Here is an 18944-nt window from a genome sequence, read left to right on the forward strand (position 1 = left end):
ATCCTCTGGTTTATTGTTGAAGCCTGGCGAGGAGTCTGTAGTTTGAACGCTCCAATAACAAACTGCGGCAGGTTGTATTTGGTTTGGCACCCGCCCCGTTACAGCCTGCGGTGTCTGGGCCTCCGGGGACACACAAACATGGATTCATGGGGCGCCAAGTTGGCCTGCTGAAGACATGAGCGATGCTCCACGCTGACCCGCTCCATGGCTAGTGGCAGCAAGTCGTTTACCATGCCGAGACCCTCCGTACAATGACCTGCCGGGGAAGAAATTACCCAAATATGTTACAGAAAAAATTAAAGCGATAGAGCAGTGGTTCTCAACCTTTTTGGGGTCCTGGACCCCCTGTGTATTTTTGATCTACCCTGAGGACCCCTCCACCTGATCTTGGGGGAGGGGGGTTGCAAGTTGATAGAAACAGTAGAAACTGCATTTTAAATTGCATTATAGCATTTATTCACTCTTTGGGGCAAAAATAAGAGCTTTCAGTTGTAACTTAGATATAGTTAACAAAACAGAATTCTTATGCAGTAACTTTCAGATATATGTAACAAAACAGAATATGTATTCAGTAACTTTCAGATATATGTAACAAAACAGAATATGTATTCAGTAACTTTCAGATATATGTAACAAAACAGAATATGTATTCAGTAACTTTCAGATATATGTAACAACAGAATTTTTATGCAGTAACTTTTAACAATGCAAACGGGAGCGAGATCTCTTATAAATTCTCTAATAAATTACACTTGTGAAACAGATGTGATTAGAGAAAAAAGTCCCGTTACCCTATATAGTTTAGGTAGATAAAGGTCTCAGTCACATTTGATTAAAATAATCCTATTTCTATAAATGTCATAGGATCTTTTTTTTAAAGATATTTTATTTTCACGGACCCCTTGCAATTACACCACGGACCACTAGGGGTCCGCGGACCCCCGGTTGAGAAACACTGCGATAGAGTAACCGGCTATTTTTTTGGCCGGTGCAGGATTCGATACGGCGTGTACAGCACCACAAGGCGACATCACTAACCGTTAGGCTAAAGGGTCAGACCGCTTAGCTAGGGACTAACGTGTGTTATTAGTCGTTTACAATAGTTTAGGGGGGGTTTTTTGTTTGTTTGTTTTTTTAATGTGTCCAATCCTTACATTGAGTCATACAAACGTGTGGATAATTTTTTTTTTGTTATATCTGTGCAGTTTGAAGCATATTCACCTTCTTCCACAGCAGAAGCTGCACATTCGTCTTCGAATGAGGAAGACAAAGCGTCTGACGGAAAAACAGCCCAGAAAGTAGCATCTGATTTTCAGGACGTCGTGTGTAGTCGTGAAAACACGGGTTAAAAAACACGTATTAACACGAGTCTGACGAGTAGCAGGCTTCCACGACTGGCCCTGGAGGACGCCTTCTTTGAGAGGAGTCGCTAATGATCCCGGGCGGTGAGCTAAGCTAGCTAGGCTAGGCTAAACTCCATGACGTAAGCATGACACAATAGTAAAAACCCTGGCAACCAAACTATCCCTAAAAAAAAAAAAATTTGAATAAGTCAAAATAATCAACGACACTATTCTTAAAAAACTGTATTTGCTATCAAAGTCGACAAACTCGACGTAGCGATATGGTAGTTTGAGAATTACCGTCAACCGGAAGGCATTTTGAACCAACTGAGTACGGAGCCCTATTAGGGACATGGGGGGGGGGGTTAGTGGGCAGTTCCCTAACGCGTTCACGTTGCTACGGCCCCGTAAGTTAGTGACCACCACTTAGTAAAAAAAACAAATAAACAAAAGAAAATAAACAATAGAAAATGTAGCCATCGTTTCAATAAAACGTAGCGCATGTATCGAGTGAGGCGTCTTTTGTATTTTTCCACTGGAATTTCGTAATTTCCCGCTTTCCAGGGGACCCAGTTGTTACTGTAAACTACTAATAAGACACGTTAGCCCCTAGCTAACGGGTCTGACCCCTTAGCTGAGCGGTTAGTGATGTGGCCTTGTGGTGCAGTACACCCCGTATCGAATCCCGCACCGGGCAAGAAAATAACCGGTTACATTACCAAAGATTTCGCGGTGGGCTCAGGTCGGTGGGGAGAAAAAGAAGGTGGGGACGAGTCAGCCACACACGCCGTGTTTCACGAACTACGCAGCATCACAACTAAGGTGAGGCGCGTTTATCTGGAACCCCCCCCCCCCCATGGGGAAAGACACACAAGTGGGTTCGGGAGGGTCCAGCCAGGACTCGAACATCTGTAATGTGACACGCGTGTCCATCTGAGACGAGTAAGCACAGCGGCGACTTTCCTTCCTCCCACGGCAGATTTATACAGGGAGGTGGCAGCGACAGGGCCTTCCACATCACAGGGTTCAGTCATAATGGATCTGCACACTTCCGGCTGCCACCAGTGTAACCGGTTATTTTCTTGCCCGGTGCGGGATTCGATACGAGTTGTACTGCACCACAAGGCGACGTCACTAACCGCTCGGCTAAAGGGTCAGACCCGTTAGCTAGGGACTAACGTGTCTTATTAGTAGTTTACAATGGTAATGAAGAGTCCTCATCAGGAATTCACAGATACTTTTCCAACCCGGTCAAATACCTGCCACTTTACTGCCTCGCTAGCGTTTGATCTGAACATTTTGGTCACGTCAGTAATATATGTTGTATAAAGCTGCCATCATATACACAGCTTGTGACGTCATGAGGAGACGCGTTCCCACTTCCCAGTGACAAGGACTACACCCGCCATGGCCGCCCCATAATGGACTACAACACCCAGAGGCGGTGAGAGCGCCCCCAACGTCCAGCTGTTGCTGATCTGTCAGACAGCTTTATCTCAAACCCAGGCTTGACATAGGAGTCATGGCGAGGAGGGAAGAGTTTTAAGAAGGTGAAATAAGAGATCTGGGTACAATTGATCTCTCTGGTTAATCATCAGTCATTTGAGAGATTTCAGTTATTCTGTAAAAGAGGAACTGGCTAGAGAAATTAAAGTTGGAGATCTTATGTCTTGGCTTATTTTTGACCCAATACCTCCGAGGACAAAGATTACTGGCCTGTCGTGACGTCACAAGCTTATGCTCTATATCTATCTATTGGAACACATGGCTCTACAACTGAACATTATTCTAAAAAGGGCTATAAGCGTTTTAATTCAGATTAAATTTGCAGTGACTGAAAATGTGAACTGAGATGTGTGTAAAGGCTGATTCGTGTTTATATTTATTTCCATTTGTTTTTGGTGATGTCAGGAATTGTACTATTTCCTCCTCTGTACGTTTTGTGTTTTTCCAGTCCAGCATAGGAGAGTCTGTTGCACTGAAAGCTTCCTGGCTTCCCCCAGTCTGTGGTTTTAATCCGAGATGAATGCTGTTAATAAGTAGCCTGCGTGTGTGTGTCATCACGGGGGGGGGGGGGGCAAATGTCACTGATAAGCAAATCACCCCAAGAAGAGTTTCCAGCCTGTATATCTCAGTAGAACTGCCGGATAATCGAAAAGACGACGTATTTATCTCGTAATATTAAAAGATGACTGAAGTTTTTGAAAATTACACCAAGTGACTTAACTGTCATGCGAATTTCGATTACGTCATCGGTAATCGCGAGGTACTCTACCCGGAAGTACAATCATTTGTTTCTTCTTCTCAGAAGTTCAGTCCGTGCTCGCTAGGCTGTAACAATGTTGCAATTATACGACGATGTGCAGTAATACGGTGCCGTCTTCTTTCTCTACAGGTGTATTAGACAGCACATTAGAAATAATATAGAGTAGAAAGTATATTAGCATGAACACAAATATCACAGTAGACAATGTAAAGAAAACAAACATTGAGCTATATAAACTGAAAAATGAATATGTAAATTGGGTTGCATGTGACAAAAAAGATTTTCACGTAGTACATTGAGGGTTTTTTTATCTTTCTTTCCTTTTTACATAATTAAGGCCATTCATATAGCAGCCCAATGAATTTTAAATGGCAAGCAAATTGGTTTCTCGTTGTACCATTTACTTTTTATGTATTCAAAATGTGCCATGTGTAATGAAAAGGTGTGATGAATGTATAACTTATCCAAGGTTTGGTCACATTTCAGCAAAAACGTCCTTGCCTTGCAGTTTAACCCTTGCATCCGTGGAAGTAGAAATGAAACATTCCAGGTCTGACTAGAATGTTTCTCCCGTGAATCAATTCCAAAATTAAATGGGAAATGGTTTTTATTATCCATTTGACAGCCTCTCCGATCAACAGCTTTACGTGTGCTGCCACCTTGTGGATGATTTGAATAACTGAAATCAGAAGAGGCGAGAGGAGACACGTCTGGAAAATGTCTAGGCCTGTAGTAAGTACAATGGTGCCTTTGAAAATTGCCCAGTCAGACACCCTCCATGAGAATTGTATTCAGCAGTGTTTCTCAATCAGGTCCTCAGGTACCACCAGTACTGCTGGTTTTCTATTCTACCTGGTGGTTCATCACAGTCACCAGTTGGTCCAGGTCTAAAACCTGTCTGACTGGAAGCTTAATAACTGGAACAGGTGAACGTCATGAACTACCTGGTAAACTAGAAAACAAGCGCTGGTGGTGTCACCTGAGAACCTGATTGAGAACTGCTGGTATCCAGTATTGCGCAATGGCAGCTGAGGCATGAGACCTTATTTAACCCTATATAAGGAAATGACGGCAGACATAAACGGTGCACAGGACAAAAGCAAACGTAGCTTAAATTTGATGGGAGGTACAAGTGGAGTTAAATTTGTACATATTGTAGAGAAGCCGTCGTTCATGCGGTCTGTGTTGTGTCTATTTTACATTACAGATCTTGGTTTGTTTCATTGTGGTCTTGTGACTGGATCAGAGGCGTCTCAGGGCACGTGACCGACAGCTACCAGCTAAATGTTTGTGTCTGTAAGCAAGGACAACTTGGCAGCCAACCAGTAACCGGCCATCATCTGGAGGTCCAGCTCTATTCTAAACACCCCAGCCGGCTGGTGAAAGGTCCGTTTGTTTTAATTTGTATAAGGCGCCGTGTCTGACAGAGGAAAAGGTTTCCAGCCAAAATAAACAAACATAACTTTTAAAGACATGTTAGTGACGGCAAGGTTTGAATATTCCAGTTAGAGAGGGCGAGAACTTGTGTGGCGTTTGCATGTTCTCATGTTTGTGCAGGCTTTAGGTGGATTGTAGACTATAAATTGCCCACTATAGGCATGTATGGCTGTGATGTCGGCCTTGCAACAGACTGGAACCCTGTCCAGAGTGTCTTGTCTCCCTGCCTTCTGCCCAAAGCAAGCTGGGAGCCATTCCCGTCCCTGTGACCCTGGGAGAGGCTTTAGCGTGTAAAGGCCGTGGATGGATACCATCTGGTGCACAGAAAGCCTCTTAGTATGAGTTTGATAATACTGAAAAACAAATACACTTTTGTAAATATATCATTAGAACGGGTGGCCTAAACAAGTATAGCGCCACCTCATTCCTGCCAGTGTCAGTGATTTATTCAAGCGGTTAAACTACACAGGAATTCTTCGGCTCTTATTCCAAATATTTGACCTGAGCCAAACTCTGAGGGTTCGGCAGCAACGAATGTTAAACCTCCAGGCTGCAAATACCATTTGGGTTCATTGAAAACATCAGCCGCGGGTTACGGGATATGTAAGAAAGGCAGCGTGGCAGAAAATATAAGACAATTACTGAAAAAAAAATTTTTTTTTTAATTAAATTTATCACGATTACAAAAAGAATAAAATCCTCCGGTGTCTGAATGATATAAAGTCTGTTGGGAGTATCCACAGTTCCGGATGAGCCCACACGATGCACCGCGGCACTTCCTCGACAAAAACAAGGAAGGAAAAAAAAAAAAAAAAAAAAAAGGAGAAATGGTCCAAAAGGCTGCAGGAGGTGTTATAGCGACCCCCCTGTCACTCTCCTGAACAGGGTTTGTCTCTGTTGGGAGGTCATGTTCTCGCAGCTCTCCAGCAGGTTGGCGATGATGAGGGTCCGCTGGATGCTGCTGGCTTTGACCCACACGCGGCCGTTCATCCCCACGACCAGCTCACAAGGAAACAGCTTCTCCACGTCCTTCATAATGTCACTCTCAGGGGCCAACAGCCTGGTGGGGAGAGATGTTAATAATAATGATGATCTTTATTAGATGACTGTGATTTATAAAAAACAACTCAGTATCAGGGGACACGTTGTAAGAGGGCATTTGCATGCAAGGCTGCTCTGGTTCATTGAATAGATGTATAATCTAATGACAGAAAACCATCTGAAATAAACTCTAAGACAGACAAGGTAGTGACAGCTTTAAGACATTGGCTCTAAGAAAGGAGATCATTGTTCTTTTTTTCCTCTATTTGTGGCTTTGTGTTCATTGTTTTTGTTTTTTTGGACCCCCCCCCAGTTGTACTTGGCCAAGTACCCTATTTTCCAAGCTGTCCCAGTCGCTGCTCCACCCCCCTCTGCTGATCCGGGAAGGGCTGCAGACTACCACATGCCTCCTCCGATACATGTGGAGTCGCCGGCCGCTTCTTCTCACCTGACAGTGAGGAGTTTCACCAGGGGTACGTAGCGCGTTGGAGGATCACGCTATTCCCCTCAGTTCCCCCTCCCCCCGAACAGGCGCTCCGACTGACCAGAGGAGGCACTAGTGCAGCGACCAGGACACATACCCACTTCCGTCTTCCCACCCGCAGACACGGCCAACTGTGTCTGTAGGATGCCCAACCAAGCCGGAGGTAACACGCGGATTCGAACCGGCGATCCCCATGTTGGTAGGCAATGAAATAGACCACTACACCACCTGGACGCCTTTGTGTTCATTGTGAAATCGACTATTGTGTATGGGAGCACATGGTCAGGTGACTGTGTACTGCATTTACTTGTGTTCTAGGTGTATGCTGTACTCGTTCAGTAGAAGCTTGAGTAAAATCAAACTGAAACTAAAAGAGGAGTGTTAGTGCCACGTGTTACCAAAAAAGAGAAATGATAGTGGACTCATGCCATCTTCTCTGTTCTTCATCCAGTAGGGCTGGGTATCAACAGCGATTTCCCGATTCAATCTTAATTAACGAGGACCCGATTCGATTTCAGTTCGATCCAATAACGATCAATTAGGAATATTTGAGTAACAATGCCTGTATTGTGAGGATCTGAAAAAGATTGAAAACTAATGCTGTGAGCCGCAGGGGAGCCTCTAACTTGTTAAGTTTTTTTTTTTTAAATCAACGCTTGAACTTTAACAATCGTGCCGAAAGCATTAAATCCCGGTGCCTCGGAACAGAAAACTGCTCGAACCGAATACAAACTGAGGTCAACACGAGAAGACACGCAAACGCCTTCTCAAGCCGACATTCAGGATCCGCCGATTTGGCAGCAGAAAGCAAACTAGGGGCCAGCAGCCTCCTTTGCTGTCAAAAGATGCAATTTGGGTCGACCAAGTTTACATATTAATTCAGCAGAGACTCCAATCCTTCACACGTCCGCTGAAAAAAAAAATTAAGTTCGGGATTTTGGAATAAACATCGGACTGTTGAAACGAAAATAAGGATCATTAAATTGATATCTCTAGCCGGCCCTGTGAACCAGAGTTTACTATGTCCTTAAATCTGCAACTACCAGTCGCCATCCGTGTTTCACCACCCTGAGCAGAACGAGATTCTGGCTTCAGTTTATTCTCCAGATGGTCTCTAAACATCTTTTTACACTTTAGACTTTAGACTCAGCCTCTTGCCAAATGACACAGAGACAAAACATTTGCCTTTTCCCTCTAAAAGCATCCCAAACAAAGTGTGTTGGATCAGGGCATCCCATACCTGCGCACCAGTCCCAGGGAGACCTTGAAGAGAAGTCCTTCTGCTCCAAAAACCCCCATGCCATTAGCACGTCCCAAGCTGTCCATACAGACCACCTCCGGCTCCATGTCCTTGTTGGCTATGGTGAACTGACAGTAGACCAGGTCTCCCACCTTAAACACACACTCAGTATTAGTATGGGATCATCACTACTGCAGCCGGTGGCCCTGCAGACACAACAAGCAGTGCTGTCCTGTTTTCCATACGTGCGTATTGTGATGCTTCTCTAACATTAAATGTAGTCATTGAGTGTCTTGATGCATGCTCGATAAGCCAGGTACGAAAATCCCAGAAAGTTGAATCAGTTCATCCGGACACAACGTTTCATCACCCATCCTCTTCAGTCTCAACTGCCTGCGGGTATCCCCACCCTTACAAGCAATACAGTGGCGTAACCACGGCTGTATTATAGTAGAACTGGATACGGCGCCGCCGCTCAGCCTTGCAGCCAATTGTGTTTCTCCAGTGGTCACTCGGGGTATTGCAGCGAGACCACCACTGTAAAAGAGACGCCTGTAAAACTGTTGACAGGACACCTGCAGCTATAACCATGGTCCATTACTACTCTTTGTATTGTATATTTTTAAGCCATGGGGTTTTAATCTTTTGGAAATTTTCCAAAGCCCAGAAAAATCTTTTTTCCCCCCTGCATGACTGCACGGCTGTGTACGGACCGTTGGTGGGAGTAACGCTACTGCGCATATTCAGTTGGCCCCATGTACCCGGAAGTAACCCGGAAGCCAGAAACTTTCCCGGCGTATGCGCCAGGCGAGCAACTCTCATAGGAATGAACAGGCGCCGTTTTTAGATCCGGTATCCGGTTCTACTGTAATACAATCATGGGCATAACGACCGAACCAACGATCGGTTTGAAACTGATCTTTTTTGGTCATTATGCCACAGTATCGTATGTATACTGTACTGCATGTAAATCTTCAGGGTTGTGGTTTTAAAGGAGTAAGTGACCAACTTGTTTTTTAAGACACTTAAAATAGCATAAGATTGCATCAATAATTGGTTGTGATAACATATTCAATAAGTATAGTAACGTGCATGGATAAGTAGACACGTTGGTCCTTCACTAACGCGTCGGACCCTTTAGTCGACCGGTTAACGTTGTCGCTTGCGGAGTGGGAGACACGGGTTCGCGTCCCGGCTGTGGCGGTCCCGGACTGCCCCCCGAATTCGCTACATTGGTGTCAGAAGTGGGATGGTGGGACCGTGAGGCCATCGGAAGCGCGTGCGCCCAGAGGCGTGAGGGAGCTGATATGCGCGCTTCCCGAAGGAGGGGGGTAGTGACGCCAATGTAGCGAATTCGGGGGGCAGTCCGGGAACCGCCAAAGCCGGGACGCAAACCCGTGGCTCCCGCTCCGCAAGCGACAACGTTAACCGGTCGACTAAAGGGTCCGACGCGTTAGTCAAGGACCAACGTGTCTACTTATCCATGCACGTTACAGTATACTAACTGACGAACCCCGTTTCTGAGACGTCCTGTTTGCTGCTTACCTGTACGTTGGGTCTGTTCCTCTTCGTGGAGCCCTCGAACGCCAAGTAGGAAAGCGTTGCCTGTTCACTCCCGCCCACGTCCACTTTGAAGACGTCCCCGGATTTCACCGTTACGATGCCAATCACACTTTCTCCTTTGGTTGGAACGTACTGGAGGGAAAACAAAGAGTCAGGATCACGGTTCGAAGGAACACTTTTGGTTGATCTGATTCAGAGCAGAATTTTTGACATTGGGCTTCTGCTCTCACTTACTGTTACATCTCAACATGTATAAGCCACTTTCTCCATTTTACCAGCCAGCTAGATTTTAAGATTAAATAGAACCTGCAAATGCAAATGTGTGCGTATGATTATTCATGGTTCATGTTGTTATTCATGGTTCATGTGAGGAAATCATCGTTTAGTTCCACTCCACAGCTGAGCAAAGAGACAGTAGCTCAATATGAACCCTAAAGAAAGCAGGGACTCGGGTCATGCTTTAACAACAATGAGCCTATTTGTCTTTGAAGGGTGGTCCAACTAACCCTATGCCTTCCTTTTGCCCACAAATGATGGGTCTTTTCATGCCGAGAACCAGAATCATGTTTACTTGACTCCAGTTTTGTGGCTCTCTCATTGCATTTAACATAGAATAACAACACTGCAATACAACAATCTACAGATATATACACAAGGATTGACTTACACAGGCAAAGTAAGAGGTGATAAAGTGCAATGGTTCAGAGAATATATCAGAGATGCTGAAATAGATGTTAGCGGGTTATTTACATACATGCCTGAGGTAGCTGGACATGAGAGAGCATACCTGTATATGTGCAATGTACAGTACAATATATAGAAAATGGTTGGATTTATTAGACAGTGTTAAGCGTTCATTTGAACAGCCCACGGAAAGAAACTGTTTTTATATCTGGTTGTTTTGGGGTACAGTGCTCTGTAGCACCTGCCAGAGGGGAGGAGTTGGAACAGGTTGTGACAGGTCTGCAGTAATGTTGCCTGCCCGTTTCCTGAGTCTGAAGGTGTATAAGTCCTGAATGCAGGGCAGGTTTGCACCAATGATTTTCTCTGCAGACTTAACTGTCCATTATAGTCTGTCCCCATCCTGTTAGGTGGCTGAACCAAACCAGACAGTGATGATTGTGCAGAGGACAGACTGGATTATCGCAGTGTAGAACTGAATCAGTAGTTCCTGAGGCGGGCTGAATTTTTTGAGCTGGTGGAGAAAGTGCATCCTCTGCTGGGCCTTTTTGATGATTGTGTCCATGTTGGATGCCCACTTTAGGTCCTGGGAGATTGTGGAAACCAGAAATCTGTAGGTTTTCACTGTAGACACCATGCTGTTGAGTATGTTGGGGGGGGGCAGTGTTTGGGGACACCTCCTTATGGAATGTGGTCCACTGTTTTGAGTGAGTTCAGCTACAGGTTTTTATGGCTGCACCAGAGGGCCAGTTGATCAACCTCTCATCTCTATGCAGATTCATCACCATCCTGGATGAGGCCAATGATGGTTGTGTCGTCTACAAACTACAGGAGTTTAACAGATGGGTCACCTAAGGTGCAGTCATTTGTGTAGAGGGAGAGGAGTAGAGGGGAGAGCACACATCCCTGGGGGGCGCCAGTGCTGATTGTCTGGGTGCTGGATGTGATTTTCCCCAGCCTCACCAGCTGCCTCCTGTCTGTCAGGAAGTTTTAAATTCACTGGCAGATGGGGCTGGTACAGTGAGCCGGGAGAGTTTGGAGTGGGGGATATCTGGGACGATGGTGTTGAACGCTGAGCTGAAGTCCACAAACAGGACCCTTGCGTATGTGCCTTGGGAGTCGAGGTGTTGGAAGATGTAGTGCAATCCCATGTTGACTGCATCATCCACTGACCTGTTTGCTTGGTAGGCAAACTGCAGGGGGTCAAGCAGGGGGCCTGTGATTTCCTTCAGGTGGGCCAATACCAGTCTCTCGAAGGATTTCATGACCACAGACGTTACAGGAGGATGCAAACTAGTGCCATTGATAGATCATCTTGACATTGCTTACTATAAACACACAATACACTCGGGTGCTGAATAGGTTAATAACTTAATTAGATGTACATGCACAACCTTTTATCATTTATTCTGCTTCTACTGTGCAGTATATTGATGTTGACTGTGTAAAATAGCTCATGTAGCTGTGCACCATCATTAAGTAGTATCATCATTTAAATGATCACCGGCAATATCTAATACATTGCAATACTTCGGGAATGTGTACAATGAGATGCGCAATAAACACACACCACTTGATCTCTATCTTCCATACGCCCTTTATAGTACTTCCTACCTTGTGCTTGTTTACTGTTAACCAACTTTTCACATATATATTTTGTTTTCTTTACATCTAGTCTCGAGCTTGTATACATCTTACATGTACTCACAAATACGGTTTTATATTATTTACGTGGTGTGTGACTGCCACGCTTTACACTGCACTTGCATTTGCACTGTGCTGTGTTGCAAGTTGCCGAGAGCATGCATATGCACATCCCTCTCCAGGTCGTTTCCAGCCATTTACTGAAGTGCCGCCGTCTTCTTGTAAAACGGGGGCTTTAGTAATCTCTTTTACAGAACAACGTTGAGTTTTGTTGGGAGTCTAACGTAACAGACGTTAAAATACGGCCCTTTAACTGAGCGGTTCCCACGTCCGGATCTCTCTGTACACCGGCGCCAACCGTCTCATTTCCCACACAACTCACGGCACGTCTCACCCGTCTCTGCTGGGAGTCGATCCAGTACATACTCGGTGCCTTGTGCCGGAGAATCCCACATTTATAGGCCAGGATGTCGCCTCCATTCCACCGTAGTCCCGGACCGCAGATCACTTTCTCGCTTTTCACAGTTTCGGATAAAGAAATAACCTCCGCCGCCTCGAACGAGAACACGTCCCCCGGCAGTAACACCTCCCCGATTCTACTTTTCAAGCAGGAATCCATAGCGGTGCTCTACCGTCAGTAGAGACGGCAACATGTGAATGGGTGCACACACGGGGGGACAGGAATTAATGTGACACGGGCGACCCGGAAGAGGTTGCGGAGCGTTCTGACGGTTTTGCGCGGTAGCGCCACCGTGCTGTGTGGCGGACACACGGCGGCCTATGACGGTTCTCGAGAACAACCGCGGCTTCTTCAGACCTGAACTTTACGTGCTACGCGTTTCCCGCTGCGGACTTCTATCGTCTAACGCAGTGTTTCTCAACCCGGTCCTCAAGGATCCGCTATCCTGCAGATTCTCTTCGCGACCCTGAGTAGGTACCTGTTTGTAGTTATTCAACCAATCAGCAATGAATTTTGTCAGACGTTGCACACCTTGCATAATTAAGTGCTGCGAGATGACAGGTCGAGTAAGTACAAGCAGGGCTACCTATGCAGGGTTACAATGAAAATCTGCAGGATAGGGGGTCCTGGAGGACACGGTTGAGAAACGCTGGTCTAACGGTAAACCGCACCACGCACGTTCCCTCTAGAGACCGCTAGAGGCAGTGTGCGCGCATCACCTCCGGGCGCTTGGAACATCGAGTATGAACTTTGGACGTTGTTGCCTGAATAACTGCACGCGTCGACCGTGTGAAGCTGCAGTGTAAACAAGGGAATCAACTCCCATCTTTTCGTAGTGTGTGTGTGTGTGTGTGTGTGTGTGTGTGTGTGTGTGTGTGTGTGTGTGTGTGTGTGTGTGTGTGTGTGGTGTTAGTGTGTGTGTGTGTGTGTGTGTGTGTGTGTGTGTGTGGTGTTAGTGTGTGTGTGTGTGTGTGTGTGTGTGTGTGTGTGTGTGTGTGTGTGTTAGTTAGTGTAGATAGCGGGACCGAAAACGAAAGCACTTATGATCCTAATTCTTTTTGGAGGTGGTAGGTATTGTCTCAGAGAGTAAGGGGGAAATCCCAGAAAATTAAAATTATGCATAAATATGCATAAATATGCAAAATATGCATTTGTCTTTTTTTTAAAAATGGCTAAAAACCACTTTTCTCGGCATTTCAGATGATTCTGAGCATCTTTGATTTTTTCACCTATACAAAAAAAATTCTGGGACTTAGAAATGTTTTGGTATTATGCAAAATATATGCATTTTTGCAAAAATGCACTTATGATCCTAATTTTTTTTGGAGGTGGTACGTATTGTTCCAGAGAGGACCAGCAAAATAGCAGAAAATTAAAATAATTATGCATAATTATGCATAATTATGCAAAATATGTATTTTCTAAAAATGGCTAAAACCCACTTTTCTCGGTATTTCAGATGATTCTGAGCATTTGAGGGGAGGGAGTTGGAGTTGGGGGGGGTGTAGGGGCAGGGGGAAGGCGGTTAGCTGGCAGGATGAAGAGGAGGGGGATTTAGGCGGGTGCATAACCAAACCGCTACATTGTAGCGGGGTTCTTCTAGTCGTAAATATTCCTACATGAAACACCAGCATGCTCATTGTCCAAGTTGGCCCACACCTTCAGCCAAAAGATGGCGATATTTGCTGAGTAATCATCCCATCCAGATTTGAAAGCCCTTCTTGTTACTCTCGCTATCCCCCCCCCCATAACTTAAAACAACTCCTATTTATCCTGAAAAACGCCACTGCATACACGCACTCTTCGCAACCCCCCCCCCACTTTACATTAACACGTTTTAACACATTCAAGCACAGCAGCTGCAGTCTTCTAATGTTGGATGCCAACCGGTTATGTGCCTTGCTAAAGAGCACGTAATGGGGGGGCCCCCCAGGTCTTAACAGAGATTTGAACCGGCAAACCATCGTGCAATACGTTTGCTCCTCCCGGACATCAGATCATTGGAGGTGTGGTTTGTATTTGCAGCATCTTGTCATAGTTGTAGATACGGTGCTTTTTGTCCACCAAACGTGTATTTACACAAGGAATCTGGTCAGCGTCTGTGTGTTTACAATGCCTTGCTCAAAGACACTCCGGCAAGGGCAGCTGCAGTAGGTTGACCAGACGTGGACGGTTCCCCGGGTGGGGTGCTCTGTCCCCGGCTGCTGGCATTGTCCCTGGAAACAGCCATGGCTCGCCCACTGGGCCTTCCCGTAAACGGAGATGAACTATTTCATTTTATTTATTTTCATTCAAGAGGATTTTTTTGTTTTGTTTTTTTACAATTACGCGAAAGCCACTTTAAGGGAGACTCGAACTCCTGTCTCAGCTTTCACACTCGCTCGTTATGTAATCTCACCAGGCCACTGCCCTCAAGGTGACCAAGGGCTTGGGGAAGAACATGAAAATGTCACTTCAGTGACAAACTGCAGGTGGAATTCCCAGGTCCACCCGAAGCTTAGCGGTTAGTCACCATGTGCATGTGTGGGTTACCGGGTGTCTTTGGGGGGTGGGGTGGGGTGGGGTGGGGTGGGGGCACAAATGTCCCCGGGCTTGCTCCCTGTACACATATGGGTGTATACAGTGTACACATCCATGTGTGTGGAGGTCAACACTTGTGTTGTGATGTGCAGGTTGTGGCAACAAGCCCCCTCCACAAGTAGCTCATGTCAGCTACTCGCTGTCGTGGGTTGTTGAACCCCACCCTTCCTTCCACCTCCACCTCCACCCGCCCCAGCGGTTCCTCTTGCTGAGATAAGCGGGCCATTGTAAAACCAGACCCCCCCACCACCACCACCTATCACCTAATGGACCGTGGAGATCCAGAGACCAGCAGATGTCTTTCAGCTCAGGACTATTGCAGGGGGTGGGGTGAGGGTGGGGGGTGGGGGTGGGGGCGTCCTGTTTGAGGCTCCAGAAACATCTGCCATTATCGGTCAACGCTGTGGGAACGCAGCGGATTCTTACATAACTCACCCCCACACGCTGGAAAAAAACGGGGCTTTACTCTTTTTAGAAGAGAACAGCTGATTTTCAACGCACGTATTCCTGTAGTCAGCTGCGATGGCTGCCGGGTCAGCGAGGTCACAGCCACCCCCCGAACCGGCCCTCCGTCCTGTTAGCTACACCCGACCTCTATGGTGTATGTAGATGGCCTGTGTCCGTGGTGTGGATATGAATGCACGCGCGCACGGTGTTCACGCATGTATACGTGTTTGTGCATGTATACGTGTTTGTGCATGTATACGTGATTGGACATGTGTACGTGCCCGTGCATGTATACATGTTTGTGCACGTATAAGTGTTCGTGCATGTATACGCGTATGTGCATGTTTGTACATGTATGCATGTTCGCGCATGTATACGTGTTCGTTCGCGTATACGTGTTTGTGCATGTATACGTGTTTGTGTATGTTTGTGCATATATACGTATTTATGCATGTATACGTGTTTTTGCGTGTATACGTGTCTGTGCAAGTATACGTGTTTGTGCGTGTATATGTGTTTGTGTATGTTTGTGCAAGTATACGTGTTTGTGCGTGTATATGTGTGTGTATGTTTGTGCATGTATACGTGTTTGTACATGTATACATGTTTGTGCATGTATACGTGTTTGTACATGTATACGTGTTTGTGCATGTGTACATGTTTATGCATGTATACGCGTTTGTGCATGTATACGTGTTTGTGTATGTTTGTGCATATACACGTGTTTGTGCATGTATACGTGTTTGTACATGTATATGTGTTTGTGTATGTTTGCGCATGTATATGTGTTTGTGCATGTGTACGTGTTTGTGCATGTGTACATGTTTATGCATGTATACGTGTTTGTGCATGTATACGTGTTTGTGTATGTTTGTGCATATACACGTGTTTGTGCATGTATATGTGTTTGTGCATGTATATGTGTTTGTGTATGTTTGTGCATATATACGTGTTTGTGCATGTATACGTGTTTGTACATGTATATATGTTTGTGCGTGTATACGTGTATGTGCATGTATATGTGTTTGTGTATGTTTGTGCATATATACGTGTTTATGCATGTATACGTGTTTGTGCATGTATATGTGTTTGTGTATGTTTGTGCATATATACGTGTTTGTGCATGTATACGTGTTTGTGCATGTATACATGTTTGTGCATGTATACGTGTTTGTGCATGTATATGTGTTTGTGTATGTTTGTGCATATATACGTGTTTATGCATGTATACGTGTTTGTGTAGGTTTTGCATGTATACGTGTCTGTGCATGTATACGTGTTCGTGTATGTATACGTGTTTGTGTATGTACGGGTATAAAGGTGGATTTGTGTCGGCGTCCCTGCGCTTGCGCATGCACATACGCACCTGTGTGCATGTATGTTTGCTTATGATAATCCACATCCTGCTCCACCTCCGGTATTTGGGTTCGAGCCGGCTTCTCCCTTTACCGTGTCATTAATGTTTCATTATTGCTCATGCGAGTGCAGACATGTGTTTATCTGATTTGCATGTATAGTCCTATTTACCGTTTTGGTTCATTTCCCTTTTGTGTTGCTTTTGTGTTGCTTTTGCAAGCCGCTGCCTTGTGATGCTCTGCGTGGGAGCTGGGACTGTGTGCGCTGCATGTGTAAAGCGGATGCGTGTGTGCATGCGTATGTGTGCGCACGCGCACGTGTGTGTGTGCACGCCCGCATATGTGTGTCTGTGTGTGCACACGCGCGCGTGTGTTTGGGTGCGCGCGTGCGTGTGCTACTGTGTATTTGTAGGTGGAAAGGATTTTGTCTCTGGTATAAAAGTGCGTTAATGCGCTGCGTTAAAGTAAGAGACGAAACTGAAGAAAGACCAAACTGGGCTCAACAGGCTTAAACTTTAAAACCGGAACGACTTGGAGAAAAGCTTTTTGGGGGGGGGGGAGGGGCGATGCGTCGTGGGTTTGCAGTGGAAACGCGGGTCCGCCGTTCCCTTTCATTTCCCCCGCAAGGCTGCTCCGCGCGCAGCGCGCTGCAAGCAAGCGACTCCCTGATCTAATCTGCACAGCCCAGAGCCAAGCAGATTAACGCACGCGCGCGCGCGCGCACGCGCGCGCACACAAAGGCCGAGCGCAACACACGGTGAGCAGACCTCTCCACCGAGGGGTCAAACGTCCACCGAGCGCCAGGTGTCTTTCATTTAGCTGCTCGAGTCACTCATCCCCCCCCGGATAAATACGCAGAAGAAGTCGGGGGCCTTGTACAAAAGCCGCGGTGTTAAGCAGGCAACCGGTAGCACATGTGTTTCGTGTTAACCAGGGCTACGGAATCGCCTTTAAAATGGACGTCATGGCGAGGGAATAACACGGAGGGGCGAGGGAGGCCCCGGGCTGCGGGCGCGCAGCGGGCACCGTGGAGCCCGCGGCGCCGGGAGCAGCGTGATGGGACGGGACCAGAACCGGCCCCCATAAAACAGTTGAAACTGATTCCCCCCGTGTTTGTTTAGACGTACTTGGAGCACCCGGATGGGTGGGGGTTGGGGGGTGGGGGTGGGGGGTGAACCACATCAGGATAATTCAGACGGCGTTGGTTAGGCTGTCAATCACAGGTATGGGCTGACTCGTGTTGGCCTCTCAGCGACAGCCCGGTGGCTGGCGAAACTCCGCTTTGTTCCGGCGTGACCGGAAATGAAGGCGAAGAATCGATTCTCGGATGAACCTCAGCCGCGTGGGTGTGGTCGGAGGCTAAACGGACGTTGCTCGTCTGTTTTCCTCACGTCGGTAACGGCGTGTTGAAATATAGTGGAGTCGCCAGCCGCTTCTTTTCACCCGACAGTGAGGAGTTTCGCCGGGGGGACGTAGCGCGTGGCAGGATCAGGCTAGTACCCCCAGTCCCCCCCCCCCAACAGGTGCCCTGACCGACCAGAGGAGGCGCTAGTGCAGCGAACATGACACACACCCACATCCGGCATCCCACCAGCAGACACGGCCAATTGTGTCTGTAGGGACGCCCGACCAAGCCGGAGGTAACACGGGGACCCGAACCAGCGATCCCCGTGTTGGTAGGCAACGGAATAGACTGCTACGCCACCCGGACGCCCATGCATGGAGTATTGTAACGACCACGGCTGTGTAGACTCGCTAGCCCTCCGCTAGCGGGTCGGACCCTTTAGTTGACTGGTTAATGCAGTCGCCCGTGGTGCGGGAGACCCGGGTTCGCGTCCCGGCTGCGGCGGTTCCCGTGGTTGCCCCCAAATTTGCTACAAATGTAACGGCCACGGACCTGACGACTGGTTGACGTAGTCTCCCGTGGTGCGGGAGATCCGGGTTCGCGTCCCGGCTGCGGCGGTTCCCGGCTGCCCCCTGAGTTCGCTATGGGAGATGGACCGATGGGTTTATCCGGAGTTCCCCCTCTTCTCTGCTCACAGATCTGGCCGGTAGGGTGGTGGAGACGCCCCCCCCCCCGTGGTGTGTGGTGTTCACGGAGGTGCGTCATCAGTTTATGCGTGCAGGTGATCAGGGTTCGGCTCTACTTTACACTCTGCTGTTTCACATCTGACCCGTGTTTATAGAAAGCTGCGCTGGAGCTCAGCGCTTGGAAACTTTCACCACCGTCCGCCCGTCCGTCCGTCTGTCTCACCCATTTAATACCCCCGCGGTATAGGAGCCAGTCCTTCTTTCCCATGCTGCTTCACTTTGTCACCAATAACAACCAACTTCTCCAGAATCTCCCCCTCGCGCACAGTCGCACAGCGTTTGAGTCAAGCTCCTCTACCTCATCACCAAAGG

At 47.1% G+C, this 18944-nt stretch overlaps 1 protein-coding gene and 1 long non-coding RNA gene across 2 annotated transcripts; one reads left to right on the forward strand and one right to left on the reverse strand.

Moving 5' to 3' along the window:
• Positions 1–3723: 3723 nt before the first annotated feature.
• Positions 3724–4938, forward strand: LOC130107547 (uncharacterized). Its single transcript, XR_008809816.1, has 3 exons — positions 3724–3738; positions 4235–4341; positions 4817–4938. It is a non-coding gene; the product is annotated as an uncharacterized LOC130107547 (long non-coding RNA).
• Positions 4939–5727: 789 nt separating this feature from the next.
• Positions 5728–12365, reverse strand: exosc3 (exosome component 3). Its single transcript, XM_056294026.1, has 4 exons — positions 12094–12365; positions 9357–9506; positions 7812–7963; positions 5728–6106 (listed from the first exon to the last, which is right to left on the reverse strand). Exons 1-4 carry the CDS (start codon positions 12316–12318, stop codon positions 5899–5901), a joined length of 735 nt encoding a protein of 244 aa, XP_056150001.1. The 5' UTR covers positions 12319–12365; the 3' UTR covers positions 5728–5898.
• Positions 12366–18944: the final 6579 nt, after the last annotated feature.

This window comes from Lampris incognitus, chromosome 1 (assembly GCF_029633865.1).
Source record: "Lampris incognitus isolate fLamInc1 chromosome 1, fLamInc1.hap2, whole genome shotgun sequence".
Classification (NCBI taxonomy): Eukaryota; Metazoa; Chordata; class Actinopteri; order Lampriformes; family Lampridae; genus Lampris; species Lampris incognitus.

Coding starts and splice junctions, on each gene's coding strand:
- exosc3 (XM_056294026.1), bottom strand. CDS start 12,318: ATGGATTCCTGCTTGAAAAGTAGAATCGGGGAGGTGTTACTGCCGGGG. Junction 9,507..12,093: donor TCGACTCCCAGCAGAGACGG/GTGAGACGTGCC, acceptor TTTTCCCTCCAG/TACGTTCCAACCAAAGGAGA. Junction 7,964..9,356: donor GGAACAGACCCAACGTACAG/GTAAGCAGCAAA, acceptor TGTGTGTTTAAG/GTGGGAGACCTGGTCTACTG.